We start from the raw sequence: 19,727 nt of genomic DNA, 5'->3' as shown, positions 1-19,727 counted from the left end.
GGTTCCAAGAGGGGCGGTCGGGTGGTAGTCGAGGGCGCAGGCCAGTGGGTTTGGTGGTGGAAGGGCGCTCCACACCTTGTGGAGGCAGGAGCGAGGCGATGTCATTGCCCTAGCAAATAAACGAGAACTCTTGGCGCATCATTTCGCGATATCGACGCCGACACGCAACCCCGCCAACACCCCGCACCCGCCTTCACATGTGGACTGGACGACATGGCTGTGAATGGGGACGCTGAGTCGCGGGCAATCCACCGCGACGAGCTGCGGCCGAAGCTCATAACGAGCTCCACCAAGCGCCGAGTCAACGAGCTCTCGGGGCTGCAGACTAAGGTCGCAGACGACTGTAGGTGTCTCTGGGGACTGCACGTGGACGCGAACGATGGCTGACTCAACAATCTCTCATAGCCCTCGTCACTGCCGACCTCCAAGCGCTCCTCGAACTCCTCTTCGAAACATATCCGCTATACGACGACCGCGAATCACGCCGCGCCGTCGAGGGTGTCCTCAAGTCGCTGGTAAACGGACCCCATGGCGACAAGATACTGCCGCCGGTGGTCAAGTTCTTGACGCAGGAATGCTCCAAGAAGGCCATCGCGCACGCCAATGCCTTTGTGCTCAACGACTGGTGTTCCGTGCTGCTGCTGCAGTTTGCAAAGTCGCCTGAACGTTGGGCCAAGCTCGGCCTGGACGTGGCGCTGGCGAATGCGCGCGTACTCGAGACGTGCGTGAGCGCTGGGGGCGACCGGCGAGCTGGCCGCCTCTCCATAGCGGCCCTCGTTTCGACACGCCGGGCCCTGCGCGCCATCTTCCGCTCCGACGCAATTGGCAAGGACGCTCTCGACAAACTCGTCACGAACCTCACCGCAAAGGGCAGCGCGCCCACAGCTGGAAATGCTGTCTTCCTCGGCGTCATCGCTGGCGTCTCATCCCGTCTACCGACCGTCAAGCCGCTCCTCGAAGGCCGCAAACAAGACTACTACACCTACTACACACGAGAGATTGTCGGATCAAGGAGCCAGCTGCCGGACCACATCTCCAATGCGTTACACGATTTCTTTGACAGCTTCCCTACCCTGGAAGAGCTGCGGAAGGATGTCATACCACCCATCGAAAAGGCTTTGCTGAGAGCACCCGAAGTAGTACTCAACGACATCGTCTCACCCATGTTCTTGGCCCTCCCCGAGTCTATGGATCTCTCCGATGTTTTGCTAGGGAACATGCTGAAGCCGCTGCTTTCCAATGTCAAATCGAGCAATGCTGCCATTCGCGCAGGCGCTTTGCGAACCTTCAAAGCTTTGGCTTCGCGATCAAAAGATGATGCCAAGATTGACAAGGTCGCAGACGAAGTGCTTACTCCTTTAAGACAAGGCAAAGTCTCCGGTGCTGACCAGAAGGTCCTTCATGCTCAGATGCTCTCAGCGCTACCAGAGTCAATAACCCTGGCAAAGAAGATCCCAGCAGGTATCGCTCCAGTAGCCTTGAAGGAGCCGAGTGAGCCAGCTGTCGTAGCTGAAGTGTCCGCAATAACAACCCACCTGAACTTTGGCTTGGCGAACGGAGTTGCTCTTGACAAGGCCGTCTCAGATGCCTTTATCAAGGGCATGGCCGATAAACGCGTACCCGTTAAGAAGCTTTGGGCAATTCGCGCAGCAGATCTCTGGTGGAATCTCTCCGATGAACAGCAAGCTCAACCCGACGTACTTGCGTTCTGCCAAACAACTCTGCCGAAGCTCATTGAGATTTGGCAGGAAGTCAACGCAAACCCGCTGCCTGCGACCCAGAGTGGTTTGGTCACGGTAGGACACTACACTGTTGCGCTCCTCATCGATAGAGTACAAAACATGAAGGACGAGAAGCTGGGATCCATCTATAAGAAATCTGATGTCATCTCGCAATCGCTCGCCACACAACCAAAGCCTTCCATCCTTCTCAACCCCAAAGTCTATTCGAAATTGTCTTCAGAAGAGGACGTTTCCATTGCACTACGCGCCTTGAAGGCCATTGCGCCAGACGTCACACTAGCTTCCAAGGAAGTCGCAGATGCATGGGCACAGGCGTTCATCTTTCTCATCGTCGCTCCCAGCGTCTCCGCCAAGGCGAAGGCGGCTACTAAGCAGGCTTTGACAGAAGCATATCTTCAAACCTCGCCCGAGAAGATCAGCAATATCATAATAGAAGGATTGTGGTCGTGGTACAGGTCAAGTGAACAAGAAGACAAGGAGAGCGCTGCGTTCGCCTCCAAAGCAGGTTCAGCTGAGCTTGGCGCTGTTTTGAGCTGCATATGCCTGCCTGCAGAGACAGTGAAGAAAGAGAACGCAAGTGTCGATACTGAGGCTCTACAAAAGCAGGCCATGCGTCTCGTTGTATTAGCAAGAAAAGAGATCATGCCAAGAGTGTCTTGGATCGATCTATGCCTTCGCATGGGTGTCGATCCAGGCCAGGTCGTCCGGGATAACTTGCAAGACTTTGTGAGCACTATCAACGAAGCAACGGAGGTATTATTGCCCTGACATCAATATTTTCGACGAACAATCGCTAACGTCCGACACAGAACAAAGACAATGAGAAACTACCCGCCATTGATGCAGCAGCTTACAGCGCTTATACCGACATGGCTTTCGTGGCGCCAGAGGCAGCTCTGCCGGCAGTGGTCAAGCAGTTCAGTGAAGACCTCGACCCAAAGCAGATGGAATCTGTAGGACCGACCGAAGCAGCCATCTTCCGTACACCAGAGGGCACAGCGTATATCGACGTCCTTTCGAAGAAAGCACCTGTGGTAATCGACAAGAACACGAAAGACTACGATACTCTGAAGTGGGAAGAAGAGCTACGAGCACAGCTTGCACAAAAGAAGGGCCAAGCCAAGAAGCTGAGCGCAGACGACCAGGCCAAGGTCAACGCCCAGCTGGCTAAAGAGTCCGCTATCAGGAAAGAAGTGACTGGCACAGAGCACAGGATGAGGCGAGGCGTGGGCATTATCCGGAGTCTCGCTACTGGACCTCCGACAGAGGCGGAGCAATGGATGGGACCTGCCGTGGATCTCTTGATCCAAGCCATTCGTGCTGGTGCCGGTCTTCTGCTGGGAGACGTTCCAGCGACTGCTTTGATCTCGTGCTCCGAGCGGGTATCCAACCGTCTAGGCATGATGCGACCATTTATTGGTGTAGCAGTATTGCGAACAATCGGTTCTATACAGCTTGCTAGCGAGTATGAAGACGAGGATCTTGGTGGTGAGTACATTTCGACCGATAATTCAACTTTGGACCTTACTGATAATCTTAGATCTGGTAACACGCGTCCTCTACCGTCTCCGGTTCTTGAGCGAACAGAGGCCGCTCGATGCAGTATCTTTGGCTTACTGCTTCCCTCTGCTTTTCCTTGTACTAGAAAAGGGTGGTATTGGCAAATCTGCGCCCGAAGAAGCTGACGAGCAGCTGATCCTGGCTATCGAAGTGTTGACTTTCCATACCAACTCCTGTGAGTTCTTCAAGCACAAACACTGAAACTTTGCTAACACCTCTGAAAGGCACTGACTCTCGTCTCCCCCGCAAGGCCTTGCTGGAGATCCTGGTATGGTCCATGCAGAAATATCAGCAGCATTACAAGATAATCAAGGATTGTGTCACCAATCTCGCTAGCGGACTGGCCCCGAACATTACCAATGATGAGCTGGGCGCCTTGCTGCGTGGTACCATCGTGCCGGAGACTGGCGTCCGAACCGCAGTTTTGCAAGCCATTGACGCTGAACTCGACATGAACGACCTGACCTTCAGTGAAGAGATCTTCATTGCTTGCCATGACGATGAGTCTGAGAACGCTGAGCTGGCCCGAACAATTTGGGACGAAAACGACCTAGAACTCAAAGCAGATGCTGGCGTCCAGATGCTGCCTTACCTGGACTCTCTCGACAAACCACTCAGAAGGGCAACCGCACGAGCTATTGGCGAAATCATTACCAAATTCCCTGACACGTTTGACGACATTCTACGGAGATTACGCGAGACCTACACCGAAAAGGCCAAGCCACGCGTTCCGGAGCGTGATGAGTACGGCATGCCACGAAAGGTCGATCTTCGCGACCCTTGGGAGAGTAGAGACGGTATTGCGCTTGCCTTCAAGGAGATGACACCAGGTTTCAAGCCCGATGATCTTGTAGACTTTTTAAACTTCCTGATCTACGAGGGTCCCTTGGGAGACCGAAGCCCCGCGGTCAGAGATGAGTTGATCGAGGCTGCAACCTCAGTCATCACCGTCAAAGCGCAAACCAAGGTCGAGCCTCTCATGGAACTATTCGAGAACGCTCTTGAAGCCCCTGACCGAAAGTCGGAGATGTACGATCAAGTCAACGAAGCAGTCATCATCCTTTATGGTGCATTGGGTCGTCATTTGGCGGCTGGAGATGAGCGAGTCCCCAAAGTCGTACAGAGACTGTTGGCGACCCTCAGTACACCTTCCGAAACTGTGCAATACGCCGTCGCCCAATGCTTGCCCCCTCTGGTCCGTACGTCCGAACAGGAGGTCTCGAATTACATCAATCAGATGATGGATCAACTACTCACTTCAAAGAAGTATGCCTCGCGTCGCGGTGCTGCCTATGGTCTGGCGGGTGTCGTACGCGGTAAGGGTCTGGGTCTGCTCAAAGAACATCGGATCATGTCCACCCTCAAAGGAGCTAGCGAGAACAAGAAAGACATAAACCAAAGGCAGGGAGTATACCTGGCATATGAGCTCTTCTCGCTGATCCTCGGTCGCTTGTTCGAACCATACGTCATCCAGCTAGTGCCTCAATTGCTTGCTGGATTCGGCGATACCAGTGCAGACGTCCGAGAAGCCTGTCTCGATGCTGCCAAGACTTGCTTCTCCACGCTCAGTTCCTTTGGTGTCAAACAGGTTCTACCAATCCTCTTGGAAGGTCTTGATGAGGATCAGTGGCGTAGTAAGAAGGGTGCTTGTGACTCTTTGGGAGCCATGGCGTATCTCGATCCCAACCAGCTGGCTCTTAGCTTGCCCGATATCATTCCACCCCTGACCGTTGTGTTGACAGACAGCCACAAAGAAGTCCGATCTTCAGCAAACCGAAGTTTACAGCGCTTCGGTGAAGTCATCAGCAATCCTGAGATTAAGAGCGTCGTCAACATCATCTTGAAGGCTCTCAGCGACCCCACAAAGTACACAGACGATGCGCTCGATGCTCTGATCAAGATCCAGTTCGCTCATTTCCTCGATGCGCCTTCTCTCGCTCTCGTGGTGCGAATTCTCGAGCGTGGTTTGGGCGATCGCTCTGGAACCAAGCGGAAGTCCTCACAAATCATCGGCAGCTTGGCATACCTCTCGGAAAGGAAGGACCTCACATCCCATCTGCCAATCTTGGTTGCTGGACTACGGGTTGCGATCGTCGATCCTGTACCGGCTACACGTGCTACCGCGTCAAAAGCGCTCGGTTCGCTCGTCGAAAAGCTTGGAGAAGATGCTTTGCCAGATCTTATCCCAAGTCTTATGTCTACCCTCAAGTCCGATACCGGTGCTGGAGATCGACTTGGTTCTGCCCAAGCTCTGTCAGAGGTCCTTGCAGGTCTCGGAACCGGACGTCTGGAAGAGACACTGCCAAGCATCCTGCAGAATGTGGCCAGCAGCAGAGCTTCTGTCCGCGAAGGTTTCATGTCTCTGTTCATCTTCTTGCCAGTTTGCTTCGGAAACAGTTTCGCCAACTACCTCAGCAAGATCATTCCTCCCATTCTCGGCGGTCTTGCGGACGAAGTGGAATCGATCCGAGAAACTGCCCTACGAGCTGGTCGTCTCTTGGTCAAGAACTTTGCCACCAAGGCAATCGACCTGCTGCTACCAGAGCTTGAGAGGGGTCTCGCAGATGACAGCTACAGGATTCGTCTCAGTTCCGTGGAGCTTGTGGGAGACCTGCTGTTCAACCTCACAGGTATCAGCGGCAAGGTGGAAGAGGAAGAGGTGGAAGAGGGCGCGAAAGAGGCTGGTCAATCGCTACTCGAAGTCCTCGGAGAAGAGAAGCGCAACAAGGTCCTGTCTGCTCTATACATTTGCAGATTCGACACGTCTGGCCTTGTACGAACAGCCTCCATCAACGTATGGAAGGCATTGGTGGCCAGTCCTCGTACTCTGCGCGAGCTTATTCCTACGCTTACTCAACTTCTCATCCGCCGTCTGGCAAGCTCAAACATGGAGCAGAAGGTCATCGCCGGAAACGCGCTGGGAGAGCTCATTCGCAAAGCTGGAGACGGTGTACTTGCTACATTGTTGCCTACCCTCGAGGAAGGTCTACATACCACCGATACAGACGCCAAGCAGGGTATCTGCATCGCCCTTCGCGAAATCATCGCAGCTGCTTCGCCAGAGCAACTCGAGGACTACGAGAAGACTCTTATCCAAGTTGTACGGACTGCTCTGGTGGATCCCAACGCGGATGTGCGAGAAGCAGCGGCGGAAGCCTTCGACGCTCTACAACAAATCTTTGGCAAGAGGGCTGTCGACCAGGTCCTACCTTACCTGCTCAATCTTCTGCGTTCGGACGACGATGCGCAAAACGCGCTATCAGCGCTTCTCACCCTCCTCACAGATCAACAACGATCAAACATCATTCTACCAAATCTCCTACCAACACTTCTCACTTCGCCTATGACTGCCTTCAATGCCCGCGCTATTGCGTCGTTGGCTGAAGTTGCAAGCTCTGCTATGACCCGACGACTGCCGAACATTCTCAACACAATCATGGATAATGTCATCGCTTCCAAGGACGAAGAACTCCGTTCAGAGCTCGAAACATCGTTCGACAAGGTCCTCTTATCTGTGGATGAATTTGATGGTCTTAATACGGCCATGAGCGTCATGCTTGCCTTGTCGAAACATGACGATGAGCGGAGACGTGCACGTGCCGACATACATCTGGCGAAGTTCTTCGCTGAGGCAGACGTCGATTTCTCTCGATACTACCCTGACCTCATTCGGGCACTTCTCATCTCCTTCGGCGATAGTGATACCGAAGTCGTCAAGGCTGCATGGACTGCTCTTAGCACTCTCACAAGCAAGCGTCTGCGGAAAGAAGAGATGGAATCGCTTGTTATCTCCACTCGCCAAACACTCAACCAAGTTGGTGTTGCTGGTGCAGACCTCCCTGGATTCTCACTGCCGAAGGGTATCAACGCCATCCTGCCTATTTTCCTGCAGGGTCTCATGAACGGTTCGGTGGACCAGCGAACTCAAGCTGCTCTGGCCATCTCCGACGTCATTGACCGCACCAGCGCGAAGTCACTCCAGCCGTTTGTTACTCAGATTACAGGACCCCTCATCCGTGTGGTCACCGAGCGATCTGTCGAGGTAAAGGCAGCTATTCTGCTCACACTCAACAACCTGTTAGAGAAGATCCCGACCTTCCTCAAGCCCTTCTTGCCCCAACTCCAGCGTACGTTCGCTAAGTCGCTTGCCGATACATCCTCAGATGTACTGCGAGCGCGAGCAGCCAAGGCTCTTGGTACATTGATCAAGCTTACACCAAGGGTGGACCCGCTCATCGCTGAGTTGGTGACGGGATCCAAGACAAGCGACGAAAATGTCAAGACGGCTATGCTGAAGGCCTTGTTTGAGGTCGTAAGCAAGGCAGGCAAGAACATGAGCGAAGCAAGCAGAAACGCCATCCTAGGTCTCATCGACAACGAGAGCGATGATTCTAATGGTAAGTTTAGACTGATTCTGATCCTGCTCAGTATGACTAACATGGGGTAGATGCAATGGCGATTACAAACGCTCGACTTCTGGGTGCCCTCATCAGCTGCCTTCCAGAGGATGTCGCGTCCAGTCTTCTCAAGGCTCGCGTGCTTACGACCCACTACAACAAATCTTCTGTACTGGCGCTCAATGCCATTCTGCTAGATGCTCCCGAGGCTCTGACAGAATCGTTTGCAGACGAGACTGTGAGTGTCATCTGCCAGGGTGTTGGACATTCGCAACCGTTCATCTCGGATAACTCGATCCTCGCCGCCGGCAAATACCTACTGTCGGAGAAGAGCAGCAAGAGCTTCGACCATACCAAGCCCATTTTCGAGGCTCTTGCGCCAGTAGTGGAGCCTGGCCATCCCGTCGACACGAGGCGGTTGGCGCTTGTGGTGCTTCGTACAGTTGCTCGAGAGCACAACGAATTGATCCGTCCGCATATCCCGCTCCTCATACCGGTGGTCTTCGCATCGGTGCGCGATCCGGTGATTCCAGTCAAGCTGTCGGCTGAAGCGGCGTTCCTTGCCATCTTCTCGGTGGTGGACGAAGAGACGGCCGTGTTCGACAAGTACATGGCTGGACCTGGCAAGAGCCTGTCTGCTGGTCAACAGCGCAGCATGGGCGACTACTTCAAGAGGGTTGCCATGAGGCTGGCTGGGCAAGCCAGAGAGAGGAAGGAGGCCGAAGGTGGCGCAGGAGGTCTCGGCTTGTCGAGCGACGAGATGGAAGATGAGCGAGAGATTTGGAGCGTAGGGAAAGTAGAGTTGGGAGATGTGTTTGGTGAAAACTAGCGATACCGTACAATGGATGGGACGGTGTACAGGGCATAAAAGCGACTGCACTAGCCTTGGGACGGGAGCGTATGTGAAAACGAATCATGTTAGTATATAGGTGCATAGCGAATGGAAGTTACATTGAATGTTCTGGGACTGAAGCCAAGTGTGCATGTGGTGGAGGTTTCATGGGGCTCGTGGAAGTTGTTAGGCTGCCCCAGCATCAACTCCGCAAACCCCCGAGCTCTGACCTCACGCTCTCCGCGACTGCATGCTTGTCCATCAGCGTAGGCCCCGCACAACGCCTGCATTCCTTGCCCGTCATCGGGGACCATCATTGCATACGCGTGCGACCCCGCTGGCACTCTTGAAGCGTCGCGCAGACCCCGGCGTCGCTCTCCCGCCGCCCTCAGCCTTCTCCACAGCCCGCACGCGCATCTGTCCAACGCGCGACCACCTCGCAACGCGCACATCACGACGCATTGAGCGCCACCACGGCGCGCTTCCACCGCCATCATGGCAGGCACCATACGGCCCAATGACATGAATGTCTCCACCACGCCGACGCTCTCGTCGGGCACCCTGCCCAGCCTCGCATCTCTCCAGACGGACCTCACCAAGAAGCCCAACGCGCCGCGCGCCCCCCGTGTCGACGTCGAGCCCCTGTACGCCGCAGTCAAAGGCTCCATAAGCGACGCAGACTGGACCATCTACAAGAAAGCCCTCTCCTTCTTCCTCCTCGGCAACCTCAACCAGGAGGAGCTGTCCCACAAGCTGTCCAAGATCCTCACCACGCCCGCCCTCGAACACGCGCACAATGCGCTCTTCACGGCGATTTACGCTAACATATGGCGCGACCCGCCCGAAGCAGGCATCGCCAGTTGGGTGTCGAGTAGTGATAAGCCGACGAGCGGGACGGTCAAGGGGACAGGGGACGAGAGCGAGAAGAGACTAAAGCACGAGGTTATGCAATTGAGTCGGAGGGAGAGGAAGCGGCTGAAGGGCATACCGGCAGGTGAGAGCCCGCTGAGTACGGGGCTCGAGGGCTTGGGCGCGGGTGCTGCTGGGCCGGTGCAGGAGTATGTTGATGCGAGACGGGCGAAGCAACTCGATGTTGGGCCGAGCAGCAACCAGGGCGGTGGATTTGGAAAGACGAGTACGTGCACGGCATTTGCTATACCATTCCTCTATGTCTTGAAATGCTAACAACTCGTCATCAGACTGGGAACTCGAGATTCGCAAACGGTATACCTCGGCCCTCTACGCCGAGACACACGAATTCCCCACCGCGACGACGATATCCTACCGCCTCCTACCAATATGCTACGAGTTCGGGCTGCCTCAGGGCCATACGTCCGATTGCCCAGACTACCTCAACATCGCTACCGAGACATACATAAAAGAAGCACTGGCAAACTTACTAGGCAAGGTGAGCAGCAACGGCCCTGGATACGTGCGCACAGGCGAATTCAAGAAGAAGCTCGCGCGAGAAGAAAGACTAGTAGACCGCGGCGAGCTGGCCCGAGGCATCGGCGGCGAACTCCCCGTCGAAGCAGAAGAGCGACGAAAGAGGAAACTCCTGTGTATGGAGGACTTGAGACTCGCGCTGGAACTCGGAGACTCGTACCTCGGACAAACACCGCTGATTGCAGGATCGATAATGAACTCGAGGTTTCTGGATACGCACGGCATCGAGGATATCTATAATGCGCCCGCGAAACCGCTTACGAATGGTGCGATCACGAACGGTATCAATGGCATTGCAAATGGGATTAAGCACGACCTCAACGGCGAGACTTGGACAATCGACTTTGGCGACCCGATGCAGATTGAAGATGAAGTGGGCATGCACTGGCAGGGAGGCAGCGTGCAGGATATGCAAGAGATGGACGATGCGCTTGACGATATTCTGAACCTCGGCGATCTATAGGAAGGTCTTCAAGTTGACCCTGGCGACTCGATCCAGAGCGACGATGAAGTGGGCATGCATTGGCAAGGAGGTAGCGTACAAGACACGCAGGAGATGGACGATGCGCTTGACGATGTTCTGAACGTCGGGGATCTGGAGGAAGGCCATGAAATTGACTCCGGCGAACCAATGCAGCTCGACGATACAGTGGGCATGCACTGGCAAGGAGACAGCGCACAAGACATGCAAGAGATGGACGGTGCTCTTGAGGATATTCTGAACCTCTGAGACCTACAGGAAGGTCATGAAAGCGGATGATAGAAGGAAGGAGCATAGAGGCGTTTCTGCGCTTCGGCATTTGGGCGGCGCATGTGGGATTTGCATTTCGGTGTCTGGGTGTAGCTATGGGATGATACCCTGTCTTTTGCTTGTTGTCTCGTTGAGTTGGTGGTCGGCATTATGACTCGCGATGTATCTCGCTGAGCATTGTTACTTTTGTAGGGAATGGAGAATAGATATATCTCAGTGTCGAGCGCATGTTGCATGGAACGTCGTCATTTCATTGCATGATGGCCCGGCAATCCCATACCATGACCCTCTCGTCCCAACCCGTACTAGCACACCAGCCCTCCGCGCCAAACAAACACCAATCAACACCCGTAACGAACTCGGTATGCCTCCCCATCCTCCCCATTTCCCTACCCCCGCCATAGAACATAGGATCCTCCAGCATATTCTCCTGCTTCACACTCCCCACACCCATGGCACTCCCATCTGTCCACACCCGACACGTCATATCGTAACTCGCACTAAGCAATATATCGCTCAAATGCGGACTCCAACTCAACTTCCGAACCGCATACTCGTGTCCTGGTAAAACAGCAACAGGTCCCTGCTGCGGCATCCTTATGTCAAACGTGCGTATCACGCGATCCACCCCTGCGGTTGCAACGATAGTATCCCTATATTTATTCCAATCATGCGTCAACGCCTCTGCAGGCGCAACACCCACACCCGGCGCATGTCCCATCCTTGCCGTCGGCGGCTGATGAATCGGCACACTCATCGTCAAGTGATTACTCGCACTCGCCGGCGTCCTCAGATCGAAAACCCTCAAATGACTATCACTACTCACACTTGACAGCACACTCGGACTGTGCGGACTGAAACTCGCACTGTAGGTACATGAATGCGTCGGTAAGGTGGTTATACTCGCCTCGGAATTTGGGTTCCAGATCTTGATTGTGCCGTCCCAGGATGAGGATAGGAAAGTGTCTTTGGACACGAGGTTCCAGTGGACGGCGAAGACTTCGCGCGCGTGCTCTTGCCAGGATGCGATGGGGAAGTTGGGCACGTTTATGTCGAAGAGTTTTACCGAGCCGTCGCCGCCGGCGGTGAGGAGTTGGGACTCGTGTGCTTCGGACCACGTGCTGTCGAAGAGGGAGTCTTGCGTGTCGAACCTGGGGACACGGGCGGGTTAGCATGTGATAGTAAGGTGGAAAGGTGGAAGAGGGGTGATGGAAGTACCATTTCTCGGCTACGATGCCATTCGCTGTAAGACCTAATATGTAGAGGCGTCCGTTTCCGACGAGCCCGAAGTTGGCGGATGTTGCGACGGCGATGCGCGAGTCGAAGAAGGGGCTGTATTTGACCGAGTAGCCGTTGAAGCCTTGGGTGCGGAACTCGAGCATCGTGGGTGGTGAAGGGGGGTGGATATGGTATTATGGCGCGTGGAGGATAGGTATGGTAGGTATGGTACGGCGCGTCATGTCGCGCCGAGACGTGGAGTGGATGTTGTGCTGTAGCATGGTTGCGGATGACGAGGTGTCGGTTGACCGAGGCGCCTTTGGATTCTGGCGGGGCTGGTGTGGCGCCGGAGGTTGTCCCGTGACAGCGCGTCTTCTTTTACGCCAGTCGCCACTGATGAAGAACTTCATCTACTTCAGCGGTGCATCATGAGTAACATTGCAACCCACAACAGTCGGTATGGACGCGTTCGTGTCGCGCAAGAGGAAGTGGGATGGGGGGCCGCCCAAGTCAGTGGCGAGTACGAGCACGCGGCCTTCGGAGGCTAAAGACCCAGAAGAAGAGTCTACCGATTTCAAGTTGGCCTTGCTGGCATCGCTGCATCCAACGGTTGATGAAGGGACTCTGCTTGAAGCATTGCTCGCTGCTGAGGGGGCCGTTGAACAAGCCTCGGAGTGTCTATCACGACCTCATACATCCCCACGCAAGCGACCCGCATCATCGACAGTGGGCTATCAATCGTCCCTGAGCTCGTATCGCATGGCTCCCGCCAATGGAACCCTAAACAAGAAGCCACTTGTGAGAAAGGGCAAGACACTATTTCTCTATAGCCCAGAAGACATCGAGGTACATACGCCTTGTTCAATCATACATAATTTCCTTCCGGTAAAGCAAGCGGATGCACTGCTGTCACAATTACTAGAAGCCTCGTCGACCTACGACAGGTACGAGTTCAAGCTGTTCGACAGAGTTGTTGTAAGCCCACACACGTACTCTTTCTACGTCAACAGCTTAGAAGAGGCGGAAAGACAAAAGACGGAATACATCTACAACGGTGGCCAGATCGAGGTAAGGACCGCTGACAAAGAACACCACCAAGATGCTAATCCCATCCAGGATGTCCGACAAAGCCTCCCAGAAATGCTCAACGCATGCCCCCAAGTCGAAGACGCCGTCAACCGCGAAATCCAACGCAGAATCCGCGACTTCTACCCCAACGGCAAGAAACTCAGATACCAATCCCCTCACCCCTGGAAAGCAAACACCGCCTTTGTAAACTGCTACGACGGACCACAAGAAAGCGTCGGATACCACGCCGACCAACTCACCTACCTCGGTCCACGAGCCATCATCGGCAGTCTAAGCCTCGGCGTAGCGCGCGAATTCCGGGTCCGCAAGACCGTCGCTGAAGACGACGACAAGCACCGAAAAGACGACGGTTCTCTCGCGGACGCACAAGGCCAAATCAGCATTCATTTACCACACAACTCGCTCCTGGTCATGCATGCTGAGATGCAAGAAGAATGGAAACACTCGATTGCGCCGGCCCAAGCTATCGATCCTCATCCGCTTGCGAAGAACAAGCGTCTCAATATCACGTATCGGTTCTACAAGGATAGCCTCCATCCGAGGTATACGCCGAAATGCAAGTGTGGTGTTTCGACTGTGTTGAGGTGTGCGACGAGGAAGAGGGAATCGAGGGGGCGGTATATGTGGATGTGCCATGCGGGTTATGTGCCGGGGAGGGAGAGTTGTGGTTTTTTTCAGTGGGCGGAGTTTGATGAGGATGGTGAGCCGCCTTGGGCGGAGAAAGTTCAGAATAAAGGGGGGAGTTCGAAAGACGATGACCAGATGGTAAAGATGGTGGTTGAAAATGGCGTGTCAGCACCTTCTTCTTGAACCAAGGCAGCACTTTCTATCTATCACCTGAACACGAGAAGTGTTTACGGATAGACCCGGGTCGTAAGGCGCGGCTCTCGACGACGAGGCAAGCGCAGCTGTAGCCTTCTAGCCATCTCGCGTGTTCTCGCAAACAAATCCCGACCTCAACCATCGCGGTCCAACACCCACCATTGCTCGGTACTCATATTGCTACGAACGGTAAATCGTCTTCGGCTAGCCTTACTACAAACACCGACATCGCTACACTCGGTACATTGTCGTCAGCACGCCTCATCGCAGTCTTACGTCTCAGAAGCCAACCGAACCTACTCTACCGCCTCACCTCACGACCATGCCACCTCTCTTCCCCCACCAAGCGGTCATGTTCCGGCCATCAACATCCATGCCGCAACCCAACGAAGTACTCGACAGTATCCTCACAGGCTATCTCTGGGGTTGTCTTCTGATAACTCTGTTCCTCTTCACATACTTCGCCATCAGCTTCTGCGCCTGGGTGCTCTCAGCAGTTTTGGCTTCGATCGACACGATCGTTGACTTCGTACGGACGTACTGCGACTTTTCGGATGCTAGTATCGATGTCGAGATGATGGATCCTATCTGGCTGGAGAAGTACACGACTGAGAACTTGGAGCAACTCGCCAGACCAGATGAGATCACAAGGCTCAAATGTACATTACACGAATACGACACCGTCCTCCAAGACGCACACTCAGCTGATGAAACAGCCATACCACACCTGGCCAACACCCTCACGAACTTCCCCAACCTCCCCGAAAAGTCCCCTACACCCCCGGCGCTTTCTTAACATACTCGTCCAACCAACCCACCGCCTGCAAAAAAGCCTGTTCCTTCGCAAACCTCGCCTTCGCATGCGACAAATCCCCCTTAACGCCAAACCCATGCTCGACATCCGAATACAGGAACATTTGGTACGGAACGGTGTGGTCCTTGAGGATATCCTCCGTCTCGCGCCGCTTCTCAGCTGGGAAGATGGAATCGGTTTCTAGAGTTGTTGTTGGTGTTGTTAGTGCGTTCTTCTTGTTTGTGTTTCTGTTTTGACAGTTTGGTTTTTTTGGAGTAGGTGGGATGAATGGAATGGACGCAATGAATGAAAAGCGAGTTTTGTAATCAAAAAGTCATACCTGCAGCAGCAATACTCAACGGCCCCCTAATACCCCTAACCTCATCCACATCCACAAAACTAGGATGAGCAGTAAACCCCGCGTCAATCCCCCCATTCCTCAACCCCCCTTCTTTCAAAAACCGACATACGTACTTCCCGCCGAAACAATATCCCACACCGCCCAACCTCTTGATCCCCAACTCATCCCTCAAATGCTTAATCACCGTCTCAAACATAGGATCCACAGTATCAGTCTTCGGCATAACCGTCTCAACATACTCTTGCAAGTCAAACGATTCCGGAGCCGGAAACGGCACTTCGCTCCCGTTGAAGACGTCGGGGATGACGGTTAGGTAGCCGTTTTGCGCGAACTGGTCGGCGATGAGTTGGGTGTTGGGGAAGTCCATGCCGAGGACGTCGGTCATGATGAGGATGGCGTTTGAGGGGAAGGGGTTGTTGGGTGGGGCGGTGGTGTATGTGCGGACTGGGGTGTGGGTTAGATGGGAAGGGTTAAGGGATGGGGATGAAGGGAGGTGTACTGTTGTCGATGTATTTGATTTGGCCTTGTGGTGTGCCTGAGTGCTTTACGCCGATGATGCAGCATCGTTGCATTGGGTTGGATGCCATGGTGTGGGATTGGGACGATGAGTAGATTAGTGAGAATGAGCGTTGTTTTCAAAGACTTGTATGTCGTTCCCTCATCGTGACTCAAAATCCGATGACGAAGTTTAGCTATGAGTCGGATATAGCGCCCCACCTTGGAGTGCAGCTCGGAAGCGGTTAGCGGCAGGGGTTGCTACGCCCTAAGATGTACACTATTATTTATCTCCGGATGGGAGTTTCCGAAATATTTCCATCGTAGATTGCTGTTGAGCTATTAGATGGCTTGTTGTGTTAGGCCTGAAGGGATGATCTTCGAAGTGGGTAGGCTTCAAGAAGTTGGCGCGCAACACGGGACATTTCTTGCCGCAAGCATTGTTGGTTTGTTGAAAGTTAAACGTTCGTAATTACAAAACTTCTATGTATCCCATATGTACATATTCAATTCAAAATCTGAGCGTGTTAGCACGCACGAGCTTGCTCTGTTCTGTGATCACACATACCTCATTTTCTCGTCTGCAGAGATGTGACTCCTCAATGTCTCACGCGGCTGACACTTCGCCTCGTAACCCTTTCGTCCACATAACCACTTCCACGTGGGTCAATGTAGCTGGTCCTTGCTGGCCTGACAATCTCAACGTCGCTGATGCGTCGCCTGGACACACTCCTCGCCCGACTCCCCGCACGGCTCCTTGCACGTATGCGAGGCTCTTCGACGTACTCAATAGCACGGGGACGAGATCGCGATCGCCTGGATGATGTAAGTGTCAGACAACCAATGGTGCCATAAAGTTATTACGAACCTGTACTCGACGTAGCGGCCGTCGTCGCTGAAGCTCTCGACTGAAGTCCGGCGCCATTCGCGCGGCAGCCGCATCACGCCAGCTGGTGTATGGGACGTGTAGTTTCCTCGTCGGGGAGGTGGTTCAATGACGGTACGACCGCGCGTTTCGTAAGACCGCATGAGACACATGTTGATGGTATTTGATGTCCTTGCTCTTCCGCAATGAGATTGGTGATGATGATGTTGAGGATGTAGGCTACCGGATGCCGGGTTCCCGGGTGATGACGTTGTACAGCGAACGACGCGACAGCGAACGAGGGAAGCGAATAGCGTTCAGAATGGGCGACGTGCGAGACAGAGAGTCAATGATGCAGAATGTGCTTGTATATCAGTTCAGACTTGAAGACATCTCAACGCGACTTGCAACGCGCGGAAATGACGTGCGCCAAGGGTCTGCTGGGGCATTCCAAGGTTGTTCCGTCTGCCAGCCTCTTCAATTCGCAACCAGATATTTCCATGCAGTCAGCGGTGAATTGCAAGCATGCGCATGTGGTTCTGGGATGTATCCTTGATCGAAGGAGCTATTTACATAGTGGTCTCGGCGGTATTTCGTTCTAGACCTGGCCTCGATGATGGAATGCGATGTTGGCTGAGCATGCAGCAAAGCCAGACTATCAGCAAAAGGAACGCGGATCATGGGTGCTGACATGTAGAGCTGGTACCTGGAGTAACATGTGAAGTAGCTACCCCCAGGTGAGCTGTCAGGAAGGAGCCACCCCCACCTGCCCCGCGACTCGTGGCTGGTCGCTGAAACGTAGGCGGTGACGAGGCATAGGCCACCGCCAACGCTGCCAACTACAGGCAGACATCCTCTGCAATTGACGTAACCCATTCCCTTTGCTATCTCACTGTCCCTTGAGCTGCGCGCACAATGTCTCTAGTATCAGGTATGAGCTCCCAGATAGCTTCTCGCAGCAACTACTAACCGTAAACAGACGCCATCTGGGCAGCGTCCCCCTCGACAACGCGCGGACAGGCAACACCCCTCTCCTCGGACCCCAAGGGCGAACGCATTGCCTATGCCGTGAGTCTCCCAACTACCCAGAGCTTTCGCGGAGCTAATTGAGTATCCAGTCAGGCAAATCCGTCTTCCTGCGCTCCATCGACGACCCGGCTGTTAGCAAACAATACACCCAACACACGACTCAGACGACGGTCGCCCGCTTCTCGCCCTCGGGCTTCTACGTAGCTAGTGGAGATGTCTCGGGTACCGTCAAGGTGTGGGACTGCGCCGGTGAAGGAGCTACAAAAGGTGGGTGAGGCATAGCAGGACATGGAGCGAGGGAGCTGACGCGGTGCAGGCGACTACCACATCATCGCAGGCCGCATCAACGACTTGGCGTGGGATGGCGACTCGCAGCGCATCATAGCTGTCGGCGACGGCAAGGAGCGCTTCGGCCACTGCATCACGGCAGACAGCGGCAACAGCGTGGGCGAAATCTCAGGCCACTCGTCACAGATCAACTGCGTGTCTATCCGCCAGCAACGACCCCTCCGCGCCGCCACAGGCTCCGACGATACCAGCCTGGTCTTCTACCACGGCGCCCCCTTCAAGTTCAACACCAGTCTGCGAGGTCAGCACAACCGCTTCGTCTTCGGCACCGCCTTCTCCCCGGACGGTTCCGTATTCGCAAGCGTCGGCGCCGACAAGCGCATATGGCTATACGATGGCAAGACTGGCGAGGCAAAGGGACAGATTGGCGAGGGTGTACATACTGGCAGCATCTTCGGCGTGTCGTGGTCCAAGGACTCAAAGAAGTTCGTCACAGCCAGTGCGGACCAGACGGTCCGGATATGGGACCCGGAAGCAGGCAAGAACATTCAGACCTGGAGGATGGGCGAGGAAGGCGTCGCTAGCATACCCGACCAGCAGGTCGGTGTGGTATGGCCCACCGGCCGCAGTGATGGTCTAATCGTCAGTGTGGATCTCGAAGGAAACCTAAACTACCTTGTCGACGGCAACCCAAAGCCAACGCGCATCATCCGAGGCCACTCAAAGAACATTACATCGGCTGCGATCGCTGGATCTACTTTTGCCACGGGAAGCTATGACGGCCGAGTCCTCGCATGGGACACCACAACTGGATTGGCTGACAAGGTTGAAGGCGCAGCGCATTCGAGTTACGTTGCCGGCATCACGACTTCCGACAGCAAGAATGAGGCGGAGCTGTACAGTGTTGGCTGGGATGACACGTTACGCTCTATGTCTGTTCCAGACAAGATCTTCACTGGCGAGGCTCACGATCTCAAATTCCAACCCAAGGGCGTTGCCGCGACATCGAGCACCGTGCTGATTCCTTCTACCGATGCCATCGCAGTATACTCCAAGGGCGCCCAGGTCAGCTCGTTACCGGTCAAATTTGCCCCTACTTCAATCGCAGCGCACGGCTCTACCGTTGCTGTTGGTGGAGACGACAAGCTAGTACACATCTACACCCTTTCTGGCACTGAGCTCAAGGAGACCGACACAGTGCTTCGCCGTGCAACAGCTCCCATCTCCGCACTCGCCTTTTCTGCCTCAGGCAAGAAGCTGGCAGTGGGTGCTGGAAACGGCAAGATCTACGCATTTGAGGTAGGTGGAGACTGGAAGGTCATCACGGACAGATGGAGTGCCCATACCGCACGCATTACCTGTCTGGCCTGGGACGAGAGTGAGAACTACGCCGCAAGTGGCAGTCTGGACACCAATGTCATGGTCTGGAGCACAGAAGACCCTGGCAAGCGTATCAAGGCTCTCAACGCTCACAAGGATGGCGTCAATGGTGTCGCATGGGAGAAGGGTCTCAAGGTCATTTCGGCGGGAGGCGATGCGAGCATCAAGGTGTGGAGCGTGAAGGCGTGAGACGTCAACCAATAGTCGAAAGATGAGCAAAAGAAATTAACGATTCATCATGGCGTGGATGACAGGAACTTGATTCAATTCAGTTTGGGGAGTGATGGCTAGGTTTTGAAGGACCTCGATGAAAGGTGAGGCGGTCGGGTGCTCCTGCCGTTTTCTGCTTGCATGTGATCGTGCGGCTACTTCCAAAATACCTCTCCCACTTACATTTCATGCCAACTCCTCAGCCTTCTCACCGTGCAGATAGTACTCGCATGTCGCAATCAATGTGTCCAATCACGATCATCGGCCTATCGACTGCGGTCGCAGTCTGCATGCAGCCCTCACAGCCAAAAGACCCGCGTAAGCCCCATTTGCCTAGTTTGCCTTGGAATTCGGTATGCCTCAGTGCGAACAGCCACCTCGAGGCTCATTACATGCAGGCCGGCTACAGAGGTCCTTCAAAAAGTAATGTTCAGGGCGCTTGCCCTAGT

General features: G+C 54.4%; 8 protein-coding genes across 8 annotated transcripts; 6 read left to right on the top strand and 2 right to left on the bottom strand.

Moving 5' to 3' along the window:
- Positions 1 to 213: 213 nt before the first annotated feature.
- Positions 214 to 8,528, top strand: J4E85_011542 (uncharacterized protein; the record flags this gene model as incomplete). Its single annotated transcript, XM_051475744.1, has 6 exons — positions 214 to 343; positions 406 to 2,495; positions 2,552 to 3,230; positions 3,283 to 3,477; positions 3,527 to 7,699; positions 7,750 to 8,528. The coding sequence occupies 6 exons, from the start codon at positions 214 to 216 to the stop codon at positions 8,526 to 8,528; spliced, it is 8,046 nt and encodes a 2,681-aa protein (XP_051320418.1).
- Positions 8,529 to 9,026: 498 nt separating this feature from the next.
- On the top strand, positions 9,027 to 10,440 carry J4E85_011541 (uncharacterized protein; the record flags this gene model as incomplete). Its single annotated transcript, XM_051475743.1, has 2 exons — positions 9,027 to 9,666; positions 9,731 to 10,440. 2 exons carry the CDS (start codon positions 9,027 to 9,029, stop codon positions 10,438 to 10,440), a joined length of 1,350 nt encoding a protein of 449 aa, XP_051320417.1.
- Positions 10,441 to 10,483: 43 nt separating this feature from the next.
- Positions 10,484 to 10,707, top strand: J4E85_011540 (uncharacterized protein; the record flags this gene model as incomplete). The annotated part of the gene is made up of 2 exons (XM_051475742.1): positions 10,484 to 10,488; positions 10,515 to 10,707. 2 exons carry the CDS (start codon positions 10,484 to 10,486, stop codon positions 10,705 to 10,707), a joined length of 198 nt encoding a protein of 65 aa, XP_051320416.1.
- A 271-nt stretch (positions 10,708 to 10,978) lies between these two features.
- J4E85_011539 (uncharacterized protein) lies at positions 10,979 to 12,110 on the bottom strand (the record flags this gene model as incomplete). The annotated part of the gene is made up of 2 exons (XM_051475741.1): positions 10,979 to 11,879; positions 11,947 to 12,110. The coding sequence occupies 2 exons, from the start codon at positions 12,108 to 12,110 to the stop codon at positions 10,979 to 10,981; spliced, it is 1,065 nt and encodes a 354-aa protein (XP_051320415.1).
- A 295-nt stretch (positions 12,111 to 12,405) lies between these two features.
- Positions 12,406 to 13,845, top strand: J4E85_011538 (uncharacterized protein; the record flags this gene model as incomplete). The annotated part of the gene is made up of 1 exon (XM_051475740.1): positions 12,406 to 13,845. One exon carries the CDS (start codon positions 12,406 to 12,408, stop codon positions 13,843 to 13,845), a length of 1,440 nt encoding a protein of 479 aa, XP_051320414.1.
- Positions 13,846 to 14,179: 334 nt separating this feature from the next.
- On the top strand, positions 14,180 to 14,855 carry J4E85_011537 (uncharacterized protein; the record flags this gene model as incomplete). Its single annotated transcript, XM_051475739.1, has 2 exons — positions 14,180 to 14,625; positions 14,690 to 14,855. The coding sequence occupies 2 exons, from the start codon at positions 14,180 to 14,182 to the stop codon at positions 14,853 to 14,855; spliced, it is 612 nt and encodes a 203-aa protein (XP_051320413.1).
- Positions 14,856 to 14,976: 121 nt separating this feature from the next.
- Positions 14,977 to 15,598, bottom strand: J4E85_011536 (uncharacterized protein; the record flags this gene model as incomplete). The annotated part of the gene is made up of 2 exons (XM_051475738.1): positions 14,977 to 15,455; positions 15,511 to 15,598. 2 exons carry the CDS (start codon positions 15,596 to 15,598, stop codon positions 14,977 to 14,979), a joined length of 567 nt encoding a protein of 188 aa, XP_051320412.1.
- Positions 15,599 to 17,286: 1,688 nt separating this feature from the next.
- J4E85_011535 (uncharacterized protein) lies at positions 17,287 to 19,257 on the top strand (the record flags this gene model as incomplete). Its single annotated transcript, XM_051475737.1, has 4 exons — positions 17,287 to 17,302; positions 17,351 to 17,439; positions 17,490 to 17,667; positions 17,717 to 19,257. The coding sequence occupies 4 exons, from the start codon at positions 17,287 to 17,289 to the stop codon at positions 19,255 to 19,257; spliced, it is 1,824 nt and encodes a 607-aa protein (XP_051320411.1).
- Positions 19,258 to 19,727: the final 470 nt, after the last annotated feature.

The sequence above is a fragment of the Alternaria conjuncta genome, assembly GCF_024043145.1.
Source record: "Alternaria conjuncta strain BMP 0040 chromosome Unknown scaffold_37, whole genome shotgun sequence".
NCBI classification, from domain to species: domain Eukaryota; kingdom Fungi; phylum Ascomycota; class Dothideomycetes; order Pleosporales; family Pleosporaceae; genus Alternaria; species Alternaria conjuncta.
This window is presented reverse-complemented; position numbering and strand designations above follow the sequence as displayed.